This window comes from Caloenas nicobarica, chromosome 16 (assembly GCF_036013445.1).
Source record: "Caloenas nicobarica isolate bCalNic1 chromosome 16, bCalNic1.hap1, whole genome shotgun sequence".
NCBI classification, from domain to species: domain Eukaryota; kingdom Metazoa; phylum Chordata; class Aves; order Columbiformes; family Columbidae; genus Caloenas; species Caloenas nicobarica.
Genome location: NC_088260.1, coordinates 3,981,995 through 4,003,011, shown reverse-complemented (window position 1 = coordinate 4,003,011; position 21,017 = coordinate 3,981,995). Strand labels below are relative to the sequence as shown.

The 21,017-nt window shown below is 40.0% G+C and overlaps 3 protein-coding genes across 7 annotated transcripts; 2 read left to right on the top strand and 1 right to left on the bottom strand.

Annotated features, from left to right (window-relative positions):
* Positions 1–34: 34 nt before the first annotated feature.
* Positions 35–4,017, bottom strand: EIF2B1 (eukaryotic translation initiation factor 2B subunit alpha). Its single transcript, XM_065646553.1, has 9 exons — positions 3,962–4,017; positions 3,789–3,890; positions 3,561–3,697; positions 3,368–3,484; positions 2,772–2,884; positions 1,810–1,878; positions 1,246–1,321; positions 921–1,046; positions 35–476 (listed from the first exon to the last, which is right to left on the bottom strand). The coding sequence occupies exons 1-9, from the start codon at positions 3,972–3,974 to the stop codon at positions 321–323; spliced, it is 909 nt and encodes a 302-aa protein (XP_065502625.1). The 5' UTR covers positions 3,975–4,017; the 3' UTR covers positions 35–320.
* Positions 4,018–4,035: 18 nt separating this feature from the next.
* GTF2H3 (general transcription factor IIH subunit 3) lies at positions 4,036–10,021 on the top strand. Of its 4 annotated transcripts, none has more exons than XM_065646549.1 (13): positions 4,036–4,105; positions 4,370–4,449; positions 5,299–5,405; positions 5,988–6,151; positions 6,636–6,698; positions 6,939–6,968; positions 7,411–7,439; positions 7,525–7,599; positions 8,088–8,141; positions 8,369–8,437; positions 8,564–8,699; positions 8,782–8,818; positions 8,903–10,021. In XM_065646549.1, exons 1-13 carry the CDS (start codon positions 4,036–4,038, stop codon positions 8,970–8,972), a joined length of 984 nt encoding a protein of 327 aa, XP_065502621.1. In that variant the 3' UTR covers positions 8,973–10,021. The 4 variants fall into 4 exon arrangements, with proteins under 4 accessions (XP_065502621.1, XP_065502622.1, XP_065502624.1 ...); XM_065646550.1 differs by having other exon boundaries at positions 4,045–4,105; positions 5,296–5,405; XM_065646551.1 differs by lacking the exon at positions 4,036–4,105 and having other exon boundaries at positions 4,423–4,481; positions 5,296–5,405.
* A 201-nt stretch (positions 10,022–10,222) lies between these two features.
* Positions 10,223–20,590, top strand: TCTN2 (tectonic family member 2). 2 transcript variants are annotated; one of them, XM_065646439.1, is made up of 18 exons: positions 10,223–10,376; positions 11,216–11,329; positions 11,574–11,647; positions 12,378–12,573; positions 12,830–12,930; positions 13,181–13,377; positions 13,608–13,731; positions 14,377–14,512; positions 15,174–15,239; positions 16,060–16,188; positions 16,464–16,541; positions 16,866–16,946; positions 17,254–17,365; positions 17,748–17,851; positions 18,227–18,383; positions 19,031–19,156; positions 19,511–19,599; positions 20,400–20,590. In XM_065646439.1, the coding sequence occupies exons 1-18, from the start codon at positions 10,223–10,225 to the stop codon at positions 20,513–20,515; spliced, it is 2,154 nt and encodes a 717-aa protein (XP_065502511.1). In that variant the 3' UTR covers positions 20,516–20,590. The 2 variants fall into 2 exon arrangements, with proteins under 2 accessions (XP_065502511.1, XP_065502512.1); XM_065646440.1 differs by lacking the exon at positions 16,464–16,541 and having other exon boundaries at positions 10,244–10,376.
* The last annotated feature ends 427 nt before the right edge of the window (positions 20,591–21,017 follow it).

Here is a 21,017-nt window from a genome sequence, read left to right as displayed (position 1 = left end):
ACCCCAGATCAGTAAGTAACAGCACACTTCAGGATGAGTTTGAATACAGCATAAGGTATTTTATTTTACAATATAAAAATGCTCCACCCACCTTTAATTTATTTTAGGTCTTCAGAAGCTGTAGTCATTTGGGGATTTTTTTTTTAACAGTGGTCCATCCATATGTAACGTTTTGCTTTAAAAACTCAAGAAGAGCGATAATTACGTTAATCCCTATAATGTTGTCTCCTTACCATGTCCATATAACTTGTATCATCTTTCAAGTTGTTACAACTGTGATAGTCACTGAAGATGATACATCCTCTAGGCTGAGTCCTCTGTTACAGATAGAGTTTAATAAGTTCGTCACTGACAGCTGATGGAGTTAACACACCCAGGTCTGTAAAAAGCAACGTAATTAGCGACGGTGATGTGTAGTCGATCCAGGGATGCTCCTCTGTTAGATTCTGACTTGTTTTCAGAGTGTCTGCTTTGTACTAGAAGGAAAGGGAGATCATTAGTTAGTACACAACTGCAAGTTGAAACGTCTTCTGGGCAAGAGCAGTGCTATAGTCTAGAGCAGATGTTTGTGGTAAAACTGAAAAAAGTCAATTACTTCAAAGTGAGGCTGGTGCCACCCTGGTCTCAGCTGTTTTATCTTTATAAAGTACAACCTGTAGTTCAGAAGTGTGCTGATTTAACTGCTTCTTGCCCTCAGCTGCTCCTGTGCCCCAAAGGAACCGCTTTAGGAATGATGTGTTAGTATTACGACAAATTATGGCTGTTTGACATGTGACTGTAACTTGGAGCCAATCTGTATTACGTAAAGTAAGTGATAGTAGAGACACCCAGATAAATGAAGACATGCTTAGATGAAAATTATTCATAGACACCTAAGCGTGCATCTTAGCTGGCTAAGAAGTAATTTGAATTTCTCTTACCTTAAACTTATCTGGGACGTCCTGCTGATTTAGAGGGAAAAGTCTTACAAACTTGAAACTTTCTGCTACCACATAAAATGGCTTATTCTGAGCTTTGGCACACACAGCGATTTGATTAGTGCCAATCTGTGGAGACAGATGGAAAACAACATGCAGGCTCAGTGCTAGTGTGACAATATTGCTCAGTTTCCAGCAATAAAGAGCTGTTTACTGGATAACGTCCAAATAGAAAAGATTTTTCAGAAAGCCTCAAATTAGTCAAAGAAACCCAACTTGAAAAGTTTAGAGTTCACAGAATAGATATAATAAACTCACTACCTATTACCTTGTTAATAATGCCTCCGCTTTCAACTACGCCTTCAGCACCAACTAACACCAGGTCCACTTTCTCCATAATGTAGCTGTTCAAAGGGGGAAAAAAATCCAAGTCTTGCTGGGTAATGTAACAAATGACATACTGAACAGAACAGAAATTAGTAATTCAAACAGTCTTCCACTTTTCTGAACTAGTTTCAGGAAATAGCTTAAGAAATCCCCAAATGATATCATGTATGCAAATTAGAAAAAAAAATAGCCTTTTTGTGTGGCACCTCAGGTCTGTCTGGGTGTGTGTGGTGGTTTTGTTCTGTTTTGGTTTTTTATTACATATATTCCCAAGTTCTATGCTTAGGTCTGACTCCATTTTTCATTTTAATGTGCAAACACCAAATACTTGTTCTGTAGCAGGCACGTTCTCCTAATCATGCACCTAAAGGTGTAACTTGTTTAGCCTGTTTGACCACTGTGACAAACTAGGTTAATAAACTCTGTAGTTTGAACAAGCTTCTAGGGAAACTTACACAATCAAAATAAAATTGTGATAATATTAAGATTTAATGATCAGACTTACCCAACTGCAGCATCCAAAATTACAGTCACAGGAATGTTCAGCTTCCTCAAGGCCTTTGCCATTTTTTGCCTATTAAAAAAAAATTTGAAGCTTAAATGTTTTTTCTTTAAAGAGAATGCTGGAAAAGTATTATCTGAAAGACTGAAACCCGGTGACTGCCCGTGTTCCCTTGCTCGTAGTTTTTGTTTATTATGTATGCTCTAATAGAAAATAAGTTATTGTGCAGAAATGGAAACAGATTACAACAAAGCCAACAAAAGTCAAGTCAGTTTGTTTTAGCTGTCAGGAATTAGAGCTACATAAAGATGAGTCAGTGAACTATTATTAAGATGACAGATAACCTAAACTCTCTGAGCTTTTTCATCAACAGGGTGTAAGAAACAAGTAATAAAGCATGGGGTGCATTGCCAGAAGTTATTTTAGTGAAGTATGTACTTCACTTGACCGATCATCCTTGATTCTACTGAAAAACTTGTTAACGTGTATTATCCAGTATGTAGGATTTAGTGCTTCCCCTGCACAACAGTGTTTGCTCTGAAGAAGGAAAGCTTGCTCTCTTGCCATCAGTAACATATTTTATTTGGCATCTTCAGACATTGTTAGCTAAATGTTTTGCTTTGCTATGTTTAAGATAATACTGATTATTTTAGCCTACTTTTGAAGCAGACCGCTAGACATCAATTATCTTGCAAGGGAAACAGAGGTTGCCAGGCACTGATTGAAACTTTGTAAACCTTTGAGGAAAACCTACCTAATACTGCTAATAGAAGTTACTTGCCAGTATTGTTGTTTGCTTGTTGTGTTTTTTTTTTTAATTTTCATTTGTCCAGAATAATGTGATATTATTAGTGAGGACTACCATTTAAAATGTTGCAAACAAGTCTAGCATGGTGTGACAGATTTGATGCTAGCTGTACCTTACCTTGTTAACGAAGACAAAACACAAATGAATGAGTACTTGCCCTGCTTGATCTGGCTGTGATTCAGTAACATAAACACTGAATCGCTTCTTTGACTCCACAGCTGCTTCTAACACTCTGAGGACCACTCTTGAGTAGGCATGTGTCAATATTCGCTGTCAAAAAAATAATAGCCAGGCATTACTTTTTTGCTGGGCTCTGGGAAACCTTTACTTAATTGTGAATGATGTCACGGCTTCTACTTCATGCAGCTGCCCATCAATGTTAAATAACGTATATCACTTGTATTCTATAAATTATAGGTTAGCAAACCACGCCGTGAGCCGGGCTTGCTGCTGCCAAGGGATGATGATCTAGTAGTTTAAATGGTAACTCGAAGCTGTGACTCCTCAGCACCTCTTAGAAGTAAATCACAGGTTAAAGTTGGATTGCACAGAACCTGAAGTAGGGGGAGGGGATGAATCTTAAAAAAATGAAGCGCTGGGTGACATTATACCTATGTACTTGCAGAAGCCACCATCAGACAACACTGCTGGGAGTTTTAATGAGCTTTCTTCTCCTCTCCTCCCCTTCTGCTCTTCCCTTGCTGCGAGGAGCAGAGCAGCAGGACAAGAGCGCCCCGGCCTCGGCCAACTTACAGCCCCGTCTCTGATGAAAGGATGACACAGCTTGGCGATTTTGTTCCTCGAGAGAGAGACTTTCGTCAGGAAGATCTCCCCGCGCTCGATCATGATTTCTTTGCACTTGGAGTAGTCCTGGAAGACACCGAGATCTCAGCTGTGAGGCGGGAGGTTCGCCCAGCGGGTACCGCTCCGGGCAGGGCGCTCTTACCGAGTACTCGAGGGACGTGAGGCTGATGAAGCGCAGGAAGAGCTCCCCGCCGGAGGACACGGCCACCGAGGAGTCCACCCGCGACAGGGTGTCGATGGCGGCCCGCAGGCTGCTCCTCAGGCCCTGGATGGTCTCTCCTGCGGGGAGAGGCGGAGGGGCCCGGTCAGGGCCTCGCCGTGGGGAGACCCGGGGGACCCCGCCCGGGGCTGAGGGGGGACCCGGCCCCACCTCGGTCCTGCTTGAGGAAGCCCAGCAGCGCGCGGATGGCGGCCACGGCCGAGGCCACATCGGGGTCGTCCCTCAGCTGCGCCCTGAAGGTCTCGATCAGGTCTGTAAGGGAACGGGGGGCGCGTCAGCCCCGGCGCGGCGCTGCCCTCCCCGCCCGGCCCCGCTCCCGTTACCGTCCGTGCTCATGGCCGCTCCGCTCCCCGCCTGGGCTGGACGTGACGCTGCCCGCGTGACGCGACCCGTTGGGATGACGCCACCGTGGCGTCATCTCCAGGTGCCGGCAGCAGCTGCCGTCCCGACCGGCGCGATGAGCGCGGGTGAGGCGGCGGGAGGCGGGAGCGGCTGCCGGGGCCCAGCGTGGCTCAGCCCCCGGGCTCCTTGTGGAGGCGGCGGAGCGGGGCTCCGGGCACGGCGAGCGGCCCCGCTGTGTCCGGAACGAAGCTCCGCTAGGCCCGTGCGGAGCCCGCGCCGCTCCGCGGTGCCCGGTTCCCCGTGTTCCCGCCGCGGCTGCGGCTCCTCTGAGCTCCCCGGGGACCTTCGGGTGAGCTCGGGGTGACGCTGCCGCGTTGTCGCTTTTTCAGATGATGAGCTGAGCCTGCTGGTCGTGGTCATTGACACCAACCCGATCTGGTGGGGGAAGAAGGCGCTGGGAGAAGCTGAGGTACATCTGTGGGGGTTGGTGCTGATTCCTTAGTAAGTAGGGAACAGATGAGATTAGTCTTTGATTTCCGAACTACGCTAATGTTGTCTATTAAAACAGAGATAATGGATATTGGGATACACTTTTAAAAATAGCAACCTAGTGTTGTGTATTTCTCAAAGATTTTTTTCTAAATCATAGAATCATTTTGGTTGGGAAAGACCTTCAAGATCATCAGGTCCAACCATTAACCCAACACTGTCAAGTTCACCTCTAACCCACGTCCCTGAGAACCTCATCTCTGATCTGTCCAACCCCTCCAGGGATGGTGACTCCAGCACTGCCCTGGGCAGCCTGTTCCAATGCCCCACAGCCCTTTGGGGAAGAAATTGTTCCCCAGATCCAACCTCAACCTCCCCTGGCGCAACTTGAGGCCGTTTCCTCTGGTCCTGGCGCTTGTTCCTGGGGAGCAGAGCCCGACCCCCCCTGGCTCCAAGCTCCTTTCAGGCAGGTCAGAGATCAGAAGGTCTCCCCTCAGCTCCTGTTCTCCAGCTGAACCCCCAGCTCCCTCAGCCGCTCCCATCACACTTGTGCTCCAGCCCCTTCCCCAGCTCCGTTCCCTTCTCTCAACTCACTCCAGCACCTCAATGTTCTTGTCACGAGGGGCCCAAAACTCAACCCAGTATTTGAGGTTGGGCCTCCCCAGTGCCCAGTACAGGAGGACGATCACTTCCCATTAGAAAAGAAGAACTTTCAGCATCTTAAAGCTCAAGTTCTTTAACTGCAGTTACTTGAGAAACTTATATATTTCTTAACTGTAAATGTTATTGTGCTATGTCTACTTCTTTTTTTTTTTTTTTTTCCCAGCAGTTCACCCTATCAAAATGTATCGATGCCGTGATGGTACTGGGAAATTCACACTTGCTTATGAATCGTAACAACAAGCTGGCTGTAATAGCCAGTCACACACAAGAAAGGTGTAGTTGCTTCTTATGAGTGTAAAGGTTTAAAGTGCACCTTCCTGTACCTGTCTCCTGATTTTCTTGTTGAATCGAAGTATATAATTGATACCAGATTTAAAATGCATAAGATATCATTGTCTTAAGAACAGCAATTAACTAAAACTGTGTGGGAAAGAAGTAATCTGACTTATACAAAGAAATGAAAAGGCTTATAAGATAAAAAGAAGGTTTAAACAGAGTTTTACTTAAAAATATATGAAGAGAGGGGATGGTAGAGATGTGACGAGTAGGACAATGCAAGTGACAAAAGTGTCCTGTTTGGGATATTTATCCCCAGTTATTAATGAGTCTCAGGATTTACTGCTAAGTGCAAGTGTGGTGCCTATTTGCCAATTCTCTTAAAACACATCTTGAAAGGGGGTGGGGGTGAATGTGGATTTCACTCCATTCTGTGTTTGAAGATTGCCTGCTTTTTAATGTCTAAAGTATTAAAATTATTTGAAATTATACCAGAGTATTGGTGTCTACAGCTGGTTAGTTTATGGTATTTTTTAGAGACAAAACACAAATACTTTTTTTTTTTCTTCTCTGTTTCAGCCGTTTCTTGTACCCTGGGAAACGCTGGGCCGTTGCAGATCTCTTTGGAGATGGTGGTAGTTCCATGGAATCTAATTGCTCTGGCAGCAAAGATGGAAAATATGAATTGTTAACAGCAATAAATGACGCAATTGCAGAAGAGATTAAAGATCTCATGACAAAAAGTAAGGAAAAAAAAGTCTATGCTTAATATACAGAATTGCAAAAGACTTGGACTGTTAAGGAGTTGTAAGAATGTCCTTTATTTTGATTATGTGAATTTTAATATATGTAAAGTAGATGAGTTTATTACACAGGGTGTTTCCAAAAAATGGACCCAATTTGAAATCACTGTATCTCTGCAACCACAAACTGTCCGTGAATGAAACTCTTACCACTGGAAAGGGCAGGGCATAGAGTTTCAAATGATTAACGCTTGATAACTTGTTAAACCATTTGTAAATTTTTGTATAATTGTAACATGTTGCCATTGTGCAATACACTGCTTTGAAATTGGGTCCATCTTTCTGAGACACCCTGTACCTGACATTTCAGGCCTCTGAATTAATACTGTTTGCCAAAGATCAAACTTGTAGCATTTGGCATGGGCAGTTTTAGCAACTGGTTTTATATATAAAAGTAACTTCTCCAACTTTTCTTGTATTGCAGCTGAAATGAAGGGCCAGCAAACAGAAACTCAGTTAGCAGGATCACTTGCTAAAGCGCTTTGTTGTATCCTTCTGATTGCAGAATCTTCAAAGCCTTTATGTATTTTTAAGACTGTTTCTTATAATATTATGTTTCAACATAGGTTTTACTATTCCTGTTCTATAATAATACCCAAAACTGAAATGTTTGCCTAATAACTGTGGGTCACTGAAATGTGTGTTGGCTAAGGTGGTGAATACGTGGTATGGATCCTGGCGTTATTTCCAAGAATAGATGTAGATTCCTTAGTGTCAGCTGACACAGATATCAACAGGATGACCAAAGAGGTAAAAGGTAACGCCTCTTCCCGTTTTAAATACTTAACATAAATATTTGAATTAGAAGAAGAGATATAAGTGCATATGTCCATACAGTCAAATAGACATATGTTTTGACACATCCCCATTTCCAAAATTGACTCTAATAGGTACGGGTTTATCCCCATCATTTGAAGTTGGTTGGTTTAAACTGGGTCTGAGCGATGGTTAGAAGGACTTGATCATTAGTCCACGCTTGTATTCTGATTTTCTGTTGCATGCAAGTGAAACAAGTAAAGCTGAAACTCGAATCTGTACAACATCGGGAGGCTGAGAGGAACTTTTGGAAAGTCACCTGATGCACAAATCCTCCTCCAAAGGGCTCTGACAATAGTTGAATTTCTTACTCAGTTTTGGTCTTCCTTTTCTAGAGGTAGATGCAACGTACTAATACATTTCTTTTTCGTTTCAATACTTAGCCAATCAAGAAATAAAATCAAGGATTTTGGTAAGAACTTCTGCTGTCGGTTTTCTTTTAGTCCTGCAATCCAGTGATATTATATGAGCTAACAAGTTTGAATTGCTTTGTTTAGGTCATAAAAGCTGCAGAAGACAGTGCATTGCAATATATGAATTTCATGAATGTGATCTTTGCAGCACAGAAACAGGTGAAGCTGGCATTTCATTGTTATATATATTATCTTTTATTAATGTGCAAAGATAACAAAACTGTTCGTTTCTCTTATGATCTAGTTAAAGACTCCTTGAAATGAAGCCTGTTGTGGCCAGGGTGAAAAGTGGTAACCAAGTTTAAAAAATAAAACAGATCCATATCATAGTTTACTAGACCAATTAAAGGTTACTGTGGAAGTACAGATAGTAGCCTTTTGTCTCTCCTTACAGCTAACGTGTATGAGGTACCTTTGATGTTACTTCTTTTTTTACCGTATGTTAGAAGGGACATACTGGAGGTTGGATTTGTGTTCTGATAAAGTCAAAAAGCTTCCCTGAGGCTGTAGTGGTCCTACTGCTGTAGAAGCTTGTGCATGTATATGTGGAGTGTGTTTATAGCAGAAACAGATCATGGCAATAACACTGAGGTTACATCAGCCCTAGCTGAATTTGTTTTTCATGCATGTCATCTTTATTGTTGCAGAGTGTTTTGATTGATGCCTGTGTCTTGGAGTCTGACTCAGGTCTTCTACAACAGGTACAGACATCCTATTCTTACTGGCATTTATCTTAATTCATAGATTCTTGATGTCATATGGTTTGACATGTTCTTAAGCTCTCTCCTTTGTTTCAAGAGTGGGTGTGGAAATAAGTTCAGTGAATCTGACAGTTCCAACATGCAGTCCTTGAGCAGTATGTGGATATTTTAAATATCCTGTTAATCTCATAAATCATAACAATCTGATTCTGCTCTCCACTATCCAGGCTTGTGACATTACGGGTGGTATATATTTGAAGGTGCTCCACATGCCATCCCTTCTGCAGTATTTGTTGGTAGGTCATTTAAAAAACACTTCAGTGTTTTTCCTGTGTCAGATATGAAATCTTACTGACTTTGTTGACAAGGCAATACAGCAGGACCATTCCAATTTGCGAAATATTTTTTCTCTGTTCTTGCAGTGGGTATTTCTCCCTGATCAAGAGCAAAGATCACAGCTTGTCCTTCCACCTCCCATTCATGTTGACTACAGAGCTGCATGCTTCTGTCATCGAAATCTTATTGAAATTGGTTACGTGTGCTCTGTGTGCTTGTCAAGTAAGTTTGTAAGTACTTAAGAGTCTGATTCCTTACATTCAAACAAACCGTTTTACTGAAAGCAAATTCTTTTATTTTCCAGTATTCTGCAACTTCAGTCCAATTTGTAGCACATGCGAGTAAGTGTTCCTTTTTCTTGTTTTAGAGATGGGTGTGGAAATATGTTCAGTGTATCTGACAGTTCCTTTTTTATGTCGTTTCAGGACTGCTTTCAAAATATCATTGCCGCCTGTTATGAAAGCTAAGAAGAAGAAATTAAAGTTAGCTGTGTAACAACATTATGTAAATATATCATTGCCTCTTCCAGTAATTCCATGAAATGGAATATACTTAAGAAATTGATGGCACTTTTTACTGGATATGAAAGAACTGTGTGCAGTGTTACTACTTGTTTCTTAAGAGATAAATATTTAAATCATATGTTTTCTACACAGCCCTTTAAGTGACATATCACTGTATTACCATGTAACCTGTGCTGTTTTAAATATTAATTGTGAGAGGAGCCAGAAGTTTACAGCCTGTTAAGAGACAGACCCTGTGAAGCAGAAGTTATTCTGGCCACTGTGAAGTATTTTCAAAGACAAGAAAGCTTTGATTCTTTTTTGTATGTTGGTATAAAGGTAAGAACAACCATTTCTGGTGTGTAGGATCAGAATCTTAACACTCTTTTATTCAGGAACTTGAACTTCTTGCTAGCTTTTGCTAGCAATTTTTGGGCTGGGACAGCATCAATTTCAAAGTAAATGAGCAAGATTTTCAAGATGGCTTAGAACCCTTTTTTTTTTTTTTTTTTTTAAGATGCTAATTCCCCTGCGTATTCCTTTGACTGTACTGTCTTTGTGGTATTTCTTTCTCAGTTGGATATCTCTTCATTTGTGAACAAAAAGGCCCCCTTTTGTTTAAAACAGCTTCAGTAAATGCAATCTAGTTAACGCTGGTTAGTCTTTCAGGTTATATTTTAAAACTGGAAAACAAAAAATTAATTGTATGTAATATGACAGCAGGCACACTTTTTTTTTTTAGTCTGGTTTTACGTGTGGCATTTGACAAGTAAGAAGGAAGGGTTTTGGTGTGTTTTGTGTCAGAAATGAGGGTATGCTGTGTACTCATGTACATGTCTTTGGTTTAAACAAACAAACAAACAATAATCTACTTTTAAAAGGTAGCTGTATCATTTGGTGTCTTAACGTGTTGCTAGTAACTGATGTCTCCTGAAAGTAAAATGGACAGCAATTGCTTCCTACGTAGAAAAAGATTTTTTTTTTTCCTCAATGTGTATACAGGAATTTGATGTCATTTCTTTACACTCCATTTTCTTTGAAGGCTGTATTTATAATTTCCTTTGTATAAAACTTTTGTAATAAAACCTCTTCTTTTTCAAATGTGGTTAAATATTGCTATAATATCAGGTATTTTTAAGGGAGAGCCGCAGTTTTACTGTGTGAAAGTTTGGCTGTGGATGACGCGGCCTGTGTGCAGTGAGGCGGCGCCGGCAGCGCTTCCCGCCATGCTGACCCGTTGCCATGGTGACCCGTCGCCATGGCGCGGCGCTGCCGCTGCAAGATGGCGGCCGGGCGGGAGCCGCCGCCTCCTTAGGCGCCATGGCGGCTGCGCTCCTCCGGGCGCTGCTGCTGCTGTTGGCGGCACCCTGCCCCGGGCAGCCGGCCTGGGACCCCGGTGGGTGCAGAGAGTCACGGGCCGCGATGAACGGCGGCCTCTGGGGGGAGGCTGTTGAGGGAAGGGCGGCCGGGAGTGAGGGGAAGAGGGAGTCGGTTTGCGGCCGGACCTTCCCTGACTGACTAATGGTGGGGCCTGCCCGGGTGGGCGTGAGGGGAGGCCATGGAGACCCCGAGGGGTCCCCAGGGACTAGGAGGTCGTGGGCAAATTAATTGAATTAATTTAAATTAATGTAATTGTTGCCCCAACCCGAAGGTGCTGGCCCTGGGGGGTCCTGCTGCTGCTTAGCACTGAGGGAGACCCGCCTGGGAAAGATGGAGCTGCTTATTTTGAGCCTTTAGACGTTGGTAAAGTCTGTAAAGGAAACTCGAGTGAAGCTCCTGATTGGAGCCCTGAACTTGAAACTATGTCCAAATGCTGAGGACACTGTCCGTGATTACGGGATCACAGGTAGTGGCACATCCTGATACCCTTTGTGCCTGCAAGAAACTAAAATGTGTGTGCTGAAGTCAGCAAGAAATGCTAAACATGTTGTTGCCTGACCTGGGTGGTATCTGCATAGGCCAGTAAGTGCTGCAGACTCCTGCCTTAGTTCCTGTGTTTACTGAAGATCTTGACAAATGTAAATTTGAAATACAGAAGGCTATGGTGAACCCACTGCTCTGGCATTTCGTGAGAATGTAAATACTGACCTGCACTAGGCATCATTAGATATTTTTGTGCTATTTATGACAATTTGAAGTATAGGTAGGTAAGAATCTAGCCCAAGTGTAAGACCTAAATATGTCCTACAGATGTTACCTTTTTCATTGTGTGTTAAGACTTGTTTCTTCTTCTAGTCTTTCAGCCGTCATTTATTCACATGTCAGGGCCCAGAGTCGATTCATTTTTTCATGGAAATTCTTCAGGAGTTAATTTTTCTGTAATTTTAAGTTCTGTAGATGAAGAGACAGGTAAGAACACTTCCCCCCCCCCCTTCCCCCCTCCCCACCCCTCTAGCATGTAAATAAATATGTTTGAATTCTGAATATTTTCTTCTGCCACTAAAATTACTGGAGAAACAGTAATGCACTTCAATTAGTGCTGGGCCTGAGGGGATGCCTGCTTGAAGGCACCAGAGGAGTTTATACGTACCTAATTTTCTAGTCTTTTTCTCAGTGACAGTGGAATACTTTTAAAATTTTTATTTTGTTATAGGAATATTGCAACTTGCAAATTGCAGTGGAAGTACGAGAGCTGGTGGCTGGAATTTGAATGTAACACCTGGTGTGGTATGTAAAATACTGATTCTTCAAAATGAGAGAGACTGAACTGTCATATATTAAGGGCTAATGAAACGCTAGTAAGATGTTAATGTACTGACAACCCAATTTGAATGTCTTGCCCTTGCTTTTTTTTCCTTGACATATCCCTTTGCGTGGATGCGCTTGCTGAGGTGCAGCTTTGACACCGGTTCCTTGCCGGCCTCCTCCTTGCCAGAACTGCCTGTACTTCCTGGCTGGCTGTAGCATTTGAGACTGTTTCAGATCTGCTGGAAGTAGCTAATAGAAATAAAAATGTGGTTTTATACAGCACGAACTCAGTATTTATTAGACTTGCCTTCAGTGTTATGTTATACATAATTCCTTGGGGTTTTTTTCAGCTCTGCAGTCATTCCAGTTTCAAACTGAAGGTAGCTGTAAAAACTGAGATTCACTTTTCAGTATTCGTTCTTTTCTTTAGAATTGTGCACATGATTTCTGAGGTAACTTAACCTGTGTACGTGCCTTAAAAAATTCTGTGTACAGTTCACATCCTCACTGCATTTCTCTGTAGCAGACCCTTTGTCATTCCACGCTCAACAAACGTCTGATTTTATACAGGAAGAATGTAGTTGCATTATAGCTCTGCCAAAACACAGTGGGACCCAAACTTCTCTTTCAGAAGCTGATGAGTCATATAAATAAGAATAATTTAAAATGAGCCGTCAAAGCTGTCAAACTTTATTTTGCATTTTTTCAGAACATTTCCAAAGTGACTGTAAGCTTGACACAAAACCTGCAGTTATGTTTGCCCAACGCCACTGACTGCTGCGCGACACCTCTCTGCGTGGTTGAAACGCTTCAAGTTTTAGCTTGTCGTGATTCAGTGATGTTGGCGCATCTCCTGATTCAAGCTGAAATATATGCCAACTCTTCCTTTACAGGAAATGTGTCTGGTAAGTGTTTAGATATGCTAAAGAAGAAATGGCATTTTGGCTGTTTTTTTCCTCTATATATGAAAAAAAAAAAAAAAACAAAAAAAAAATTGGGACCTGGGCAGCAATAAGAGATACTGAAAAATCATTAATGGAATTTAACAAATGTTATGTATACAGTCAGAATAAACTGCAATGCGCATGGTCTATTTATTTGGATTCCAGTCCATTTAATATGATTTTATATATATATATTTTTTTTTTAATTCTTTTACAGAAAATGCAACTGTCATCCCAAACCAGGTGTTTCAGCCCTTGGGCTCTTGTCCTTGTGACTTGACAGCTGGAGCGTGTGATGTTCGCTGTTGCTGTGATCAGGTACTTGTTTCATAATAAAATTTGATGAAGTGTTTTCAAAATTTGTAGCCTCTTTCTGTTGTCTGGGGGGAGAGGTACTGAATGCTTCAGACTAGATGGGGCTAGAGGGCTTGTTTGGATTTTCCAGTATTTCTAATAGTAAATATGACCTCTCTCTACAAAATGGGTGTGATTTACCTGTTAGTATGGCTGTGGTGCCTGTGGTATCTCAATTACTGTGCTAAAAAGTGACCATTCTTTTCCCTTTCAGGAATGTACATCAGACTTGAAGCAGTTATTCAATGGATCATGTTTCACTGGGGTGTTTGGTGGGGATGTAAACCCACCTTTTGATCAGCTGTGCTCTTCTAAGTCAACGGAATATACCCCTGATTGGTTTCCCTTCCTTTGTGTACAGTCTTCTCTTAACAATACACCATTTCTTGGCTACTTTTATCATGGCTCTACGTAAGTCTTAAGGAAATTTATTTTCTCAATGCATACATTAGGCATGCTGCCAAAAATATAACCTGTTTTTATAATGAAAGTTATTTTGAAATTGGAATTTAGGGTAGGAACTTTAAGTCTAAACAGAGAAATGTAATTGGTACTATATGAGAACATGGGACATGAAAGCAAATGTATAACTGTTTAAGGCAGAGTGCAAAGAATTGTTTAACTTTTAAATTTATTTGCAGTTCTACACCCAGAGTTCCTCCGTTTAAGACCCCTTTACAAACTTCTCCCGGGAAACTTTTCACTGGTTACAAACAAGGAGATCCAATTATGACAGAAGACAATGAGTATTTTACCATTCCCCAGGTAATCACTTCATGTTTAGGAGCTCTTGGTTATTCTTGGTTTGTTTGATATTCTCCATATATCACACTCCTTATGGCTTTGTAACCAGATTCTGCAACTTGCTATTGTGAAGTGGTGGAATATATTTGTCACCCCTCAAAAAAGGCACAAACTCATTATTAAAACTAAACATTATCCTTCCAGATCCCTCTACATATCCCCCCAAATGGTAATTTAATTATTTAAAGAAGTAAAAGCAAGCTTAGCATCCTGATCAGTAGTTTATGGCTTATCATATTTCTGTATTTTTTGGTTTGCCTACTGTATTACTGAGCACTATAGTTGGTTTCCCCTTTGAATCTTAGTCATCTGGTTCTACGTTTTTCAAATTCCTTTTGCATTGTAGAGGAACTTATTGGTTATAATTATTGACAAATTAGGATGAAGCTATACTGTACATTGAAACTCATCTGAAAGCTGTGCTTTTTAAATTTTAACCTCTCTCTTGCTACAGGTTGAGGTATTTTGATAACATCAGATCACTTGTTTGTCAAAGTGTCATGTGGCTGTAGTACATGCTTGCAGGATTTCACTAACAAATAGTCTTAAGATGAAAAGCAAGGGACTAGAAAAGGGTCCAACATATTTCTGTTGAACTACCTGCAGCAATCCTTGGCTGGCCAGTGCGTTGGAAACGCCCCCGTTGCATATCTCCAGAACTTTGATGCCAAATGCCTTTCCGATCGAGCGTCTTATAAGGAAGGGCTGCCCCACGATGTGAGGATAAACACGGGCACTGGAGGTACACTGCGTAAACCCTGACAGAAATGCCTGTTGTGATTCTCAGAGCTGCTGGAACAGAACAAACCCGAGGGCTGTAGACATAGTAGCTGTAATACAAATAGGATCTTCGTTTTCTGGTGACTGTAGTTCAGTGTTTGGGGATGTTCTGTTCCTGTTTCTGATGACCTTCTTGCAAGTGTCCCACTATTTCCCAGGATTTAGGAGACAAGAAATAGAGGGATCGACCCTCGTTTCCCATTTATCTGACTTGTACTGGTTATGGCTACACATCTCAGAACAGCACCTCTCCCACTTTCTATTTTCAGGCCGCTGCAGAGCCCTTTTTCTGTCAAGAGAGTGCAGTATCATCGTTTTAGAATTACATTACCTGTGTGACAAAAGCATATACTTATGAAGTATCCTTCTGAAGTTTGAGATAATCTGATTAGCAGCATGAATATTATTTTACACTATGTAATTGTCTAATTTTTTTTGTCGATATTATCTTTGTCAGACTCAGAGATAACTAACTGTGCTCTCAAAATACATAAACTGATTGGTTCTTTACCAATCTTCTTCTTTACTAATTTTCTACTACATTTTCATAACAAGGATTGCATCATGGATGTCAGTCTCTCTTATTAGTCAGAATTACTGCAGTGTTTGGTTTTTATTCTCAGACTTCATCCAACAAAATGTCATCTATAGGACTATCGTTGACACGGGCAAGTTCATCACTGAAAGTGGTAGGTCTCTTATTTAACCAATATGTTTCTTACATAACCTGAACTATATAAGAAATCGATTATTTTGATGCCTACCATGTTTACCTGATGCAATTCTTAGGAGGGATCTTTTACGTTATCTAATGCTCAAAAAGTAAACTGTTTTGCTTACTGGCTTAATTTACACCAACTTCATTTAAAGTTGGTCAAGAAATAGAGTCCCTTAGCTTATATTAAAAGTAATTTTTGAGAAGAAAAAAAAAAAAAGATATAAAGAATGCTTTAAAAACATCTCTATGATGAACTTGTTAGTGGGATGGGCAGACTGTAAGCAGAGGTATCTGTCTGTTTTGTAAGCTCTTGTGTCTTTTAAGGGCCTTTTTCAGCCAATAAAGCAGGTATTTGCTGTAGAACAGCGGTTCCCAGCCAGCAGGAGGGTAATGCAACACAAATAGAACTAATGGAATCCAAGCTAATGTGTTTTTCTGGGCAGTGATGGCTCCCTGGGAGGGATAAGATGAATGTAGAGAGAGTCCTGAGTCCAGAGAAGAGCGTCAGCTGGTGATGGAAAGTCCAGCGCTGGGTTCTTCAGGAGAGGTTTAGCTACAAAAGGATCTGGAACCACCAATGTTAAAATATTGATAAGCCAGGGGCTTGTACTGTCACACCGTCCTCATAAGATGGGACTTAAACAGTAAAAGAAATTCTCAAAAAGATAAATGTTATGATTTCCAGAGTTTTGCTACAGTTTTTAATGTGTTCTTTTTCAGCTACAGTAACGTAGCTTTCTAATTAGCAGTGCTTTTCATGATATCTTTTTTTTTTCTTTTTTTTTCCCCAGAAAGCCTTCCTACTGTTGAAGTTCTGTGTCAAAATGTAACTTTTGCAGAGCATTATACATTCATTTGGAAAGACAAGAACATAGAGCGAATAAATGTCACAGTCTTCCTCGGAAGTTTATGCGATGGAGGTATAATGAAATTTCTTTTAAGATTTATTTTATTTTATTTTATTTTATTTTTCAGCATGGAAATGCTGTGATGGAATCTCTTATTTACTAATACTTCTTAAAAACAATTTCCCCTGGACTCTGGAAAGAAAATTTGTGGGGCTGATTACCATCAATTTGTGTTATTTTGAATCTTCTTTCACTAATGAAGGATGGAAGTTTGTATCCTACGTAGAACATAGTTTTTGCTAATTTACTTATTTCAAAGTAAAGTTAGATTTTTTTTCTTTTACCAGAAATACTGACACAGAGATTCACAGCCAGATTTCTAAATTTAGAGAGTACTAATGCAGCAGAACCATTGAGGGATCCAGGTACTAATATTTTGGTTTGTCTCTTAAAAGTGAAAAGAAAAAAAAATCTGCACTGTACAGATTATCAGTGACGATGTTTTGTATCCCTTTCATAATTCTTTATGTTGCTGGTCCCCACCTTTCTGTCTTACTGCACTGCCAATTGGAATAGCAGTGATTGGTTTCTAGGCTTTTGTTGTATAGATATTATTTCAAGTGAGTGTATTCCTGCTGTAATGGCAATGTCTGCTCATTTACTTTGAGACTGGTAACATTTATTATTAAAACAATGCTAATGCTTATTGATTCTTATACAATGTTCACTATTTTCCGTTCTATGTTTAGGTTATCAAGTTGGAAAACCAGTGAGAGCTGCAAATATAAATGCTTCTGAGACTTTTGGAAGCCTAAACATTTGGCAGCCAGGTACTGGCTTGTGAGGTTGCAACTTCAACTGCAGTAATGCTAAAATGTCTTTTTTTTTTTTTTTTACCATATTTTAGTTAAGAATCTCTGCCAAATTTTGTCTTTTTGCTTTTCTAGACTATACTCTAGTCTTTGTTCAAACTTTAGTGAGTAAGCCTCCAATGCTTTACTGGAAAATATAAGTTGAATGGGCTTGTATCTGTATTTGAATTATACCACTTGGTGGTTTGCATTCTGATGTTTGATATTTTTGCATAAACTGAAAGCTGATAGAAGAAAGCTCAAGTAAGATGTTTTCATTTCATAGCTGGCAGAGGTTTATGTACGTCAGCAACTTATACACCAGTTTTATTTGGATTGGATTCACTTTCTGGGTGCGTTCTTGAAGTTGGTATTAATGAAGATTGCAGCTTTTTAAGGTGGGCTACGTAGATAGAATTGGTTTTCTCTTCATCTCTTTTGTTGCTTATGACATGATTCTCTCCAAGTGCCTCCTGTCAGCACTGTTATATTCTTTTTAAATGTTCATGTACACATTTCAGCTTTCTGTTATTGATAGTATCATTTTTTTAAAAAAGGGAAATTATAATAATGGTTTCACTCAGATCTCTCTGTATTCAAATGAGGATTATGCTGGGGTGGAATGTTTGCCATTTCTTCCCTTCAACAGATAACTCGTAGTTTGTTAGTTTTTGTTGAGTGATAATGTTTCTCAGAGGAAACTGACTTTATGGCATAATAATATTGTGACCCAGAGTGGTAGACAGTACAGATGCTTAATCTCACATTCTTATTTTGCAGAGGAAACGTAACTGAGAAATTGAATTCGTTAATACAAGCTACTCACGTCGGAAAGAGGGACAATTCAAATTACAGTGATTTAAATGACTGGGTGGAAATTATACGTAAGTGAGGTTTGTGGTGGTGTTTAGAGTCTAAATATACCCATACAATGAACAGAGCGTCTCAAAATAAAACCAAACTGTCATTTCAAATGCCTAAAGATACTGATCTGTGTGTCTGGATCCATCCATATATGTGTACACACACACACATATAGCTCAGTATGTATATGGATACTGCACTAACATATATTTTAGTGTCAGCTTGTACATGACCTGGTGCTTTAGTTCTCTGTTGATAAAGTACTCCTTTTCTTTATAGGTATTTTTTGCTGTATTCTTGTGCTGCAAGCATTTTACTGGACTATGACAATAATCACATAAAATATAATATTTTCCATAATATTTCAATTTAAATAACTCTGTTCTCTTCCATAGGCCTTGATCCATTAAATTCTGATACCAATGTGAGCACTAGAAACTTAAACGGCATTTGTCCAGATATTCCTGCAAATCTGAATATTCGCATCATCTTTGCTGATGTGGGCGCAGTACAAGGGATTCCCCAGCAAGAGATCCTCGCTGTGCAGATCAGGTAGAGACAGTTGTGTCTCTGGCTATCTGACAAATAAATGTTTCATTTTGAGTCTTGCTTACCTAACATACCCACATTAAATTTTACAAACAAAACTGTTACTGTTATTTCTAATTTTTCATCCCTTTTGTATTTGCATGTGCAGCCCAAATCCCTTTGATCACAACTAGGTTTGCCTTTCTTCCTCTGAAATGAAAATAATAGCAAAAATATTAATGGTTAGCAGTAGATAATCTTTCTGCTCCACTGAAATATTAAATAAAAGCTATGATGCTGCCAGTAGTACACATACACAGGGCATCCGATCAGAAGAATGTTTTAATTTCTTGTCACATGGTGGAAGAGACAACATTGTGTTGTGTTCTGGCCTCTTCTTGCAAGCTATGGTGAGTGCTTCTTTCCCGAAACAGGAAATTTTCACTTTGCAAACACTTTTTTCCTAAGTTAATCCAAGCCAAATACATGGCATTCTGTTCTATTTTACCTCATTTCCAAACTTTACAAGTTCCCTTCCTTCACATGGTATTGAAAATCCAGAGATCAGCAACCGCCTCCTAAATACTGTGTATTTTCTCCTTTCATGGTTATGTTTAGGCTCTAAATTTCCATTTACATCCCTCAAGCAATAATGATGCATATTCTTACAGTTACTCCACTGTCATATGGCAATTCCAGTGTGGGCTTATCTGTGAAAACAGCGTCAGCTTTCTTCCCATCACTGCTTCTGTTCAGTTTATCAAAGTACCAGCTCAGCCGCCCGTTCCAATGACGAGGTAATTTTTAAAAACATGGATACCTGACATTGAGTTAAGCAGATGTGAACAGCATTGAGCAAATGGTTACTTGGGTTTGGTGGAGTGCAGACCAAGAAGGCCTGGTTCAAAGATTTATTAACAATTCTGATAGGGACACAGATTTTATTAAAGGGACTGATTCTATTTTAGAGACACTGATTTTATTAAAGAAAAAAGTCATAAGAGAGTAACGAGAAGTTTGTGATTTAGTTGTTTGTGGTTTTTTTTCCTGTAATCTGGACACCTTTTCACTCTGTTGGGTTTTTTCCCACTTGTGCTGGCGTTCTGGTACTGTAGTTAATTAACCTGTGTTTGTTTGTTTTCTTCCTTCAGATTTCAGATTAATTATACAGAATTTGACTGCAATCGAAACGATGTGTGCTGGCCACAACTTTTTTATCCTTTGACACGGTTTTACACAGGTAAAAATAATAATAAGCAGTGTGGAATGCTGTGAACTGGCCTTATTGCTTTGAAATGTAATTACATGTGTGGAGTTTAGTCTGAAAGAATGCTTTGTAGTAGGGAATTAAAATTTCTCTGTTAGAAAGCATGGTCCAAAAACTGATTAATTTTTTCATTGACAATGCGTTAATTTCTTACTTAGACTAGTGGAAAAAATTACTAGGTGTACTTTGTGGCTAAGATTGAAATTTTGTGAATATCTGTTTGTCAGAGAGAGATTCTTTTTTCATTCCTCTGTAGAGTTTGGAGGGAGAAGAGTTAAATCACTCTATGATACTGTTCTGTTTCCATTTTCCAATATAATTGTAGTATTTTCAGTGCCCATCAGTGCCCTTGAAGGGTGGCGGGAGACTTTGTTTCTCACTTTGCCGGTGTGTTTTTTCAGTCAGCCCGTGTGAGTTCTAGTAAAAATCTGCCATATTCTTTAAAAGAGTTAATTTTTAGATTTCCTCTGTGTAAAAGTGTGGTGGATGTTTTGTGGGAGACTCTTGTGGAATTTCAAGGTGCCACTTGGACTCTGTTCCCAGAGCTGCATGGACAGAGGCAACTGCCCATGTTTATTATCTGCAGAACTTTGGGACTAAAGTTATACAAAGTATGGAGTTTTATAAGTACGAAGCACCGTAGTCCTTGCTTTCTGCTCCATTATTTTATTCAGGTTTTGTGTATACTTTAATCTATATATTTTGGGTTGTTGTCTAAACTAAAATTTAGCTCTTATGTGCTTATACATTTTCTTTTTTTTTTTTTCTTTCAGGAGAACCATATTCCCGGAGTCTTGCTAAGGGCCTGGCATTGGCATTTCTTGTTTTACTTGCAGCAATTATGAGTAACCCTTGGTTTTCTAAAATATGGAATAGTTCCTTGATTTAAAAATGTAAAGAGAAACACTTTTGTTATTATATTAAGTACTTTTGGGTAAAATTTATGGATAAATATTCCTGGATTTTGTAGCCATTTTATATAAATATTTAAGGATACATAAAATGAATACTCTTATGATATACAGAAAATGGTTGTGTTTTTTTTTTTTTAAAGTAACAATTATTTTTAAGTGCTGCATTTGAGCAGCAAGAGTGCGGAGTTGACTCCACCAGGGTGAGCTGGTTTTGTCCTCGTGATGGACCCAGGTCCTGCCCAGCGTGTTCTCCTCTCCTGCTGTACCGCAGTTCCTTTCCATGCCAAACATTTTTGGAGCAGCGGACACATTATTCCCTCTTCTCCAAAGTAATAACGCTTCGGATATTTCCATGCATTGACCTGCAATTCTCCTTTCCGGTTAATGCTTTGCCTTGGCAACTGCTGTCTGGTCTGGGCTGCGCAGGGTGTGGAGAAAACATTTACTACCGATTTTCTTGAGTTGATCAAATGTGAT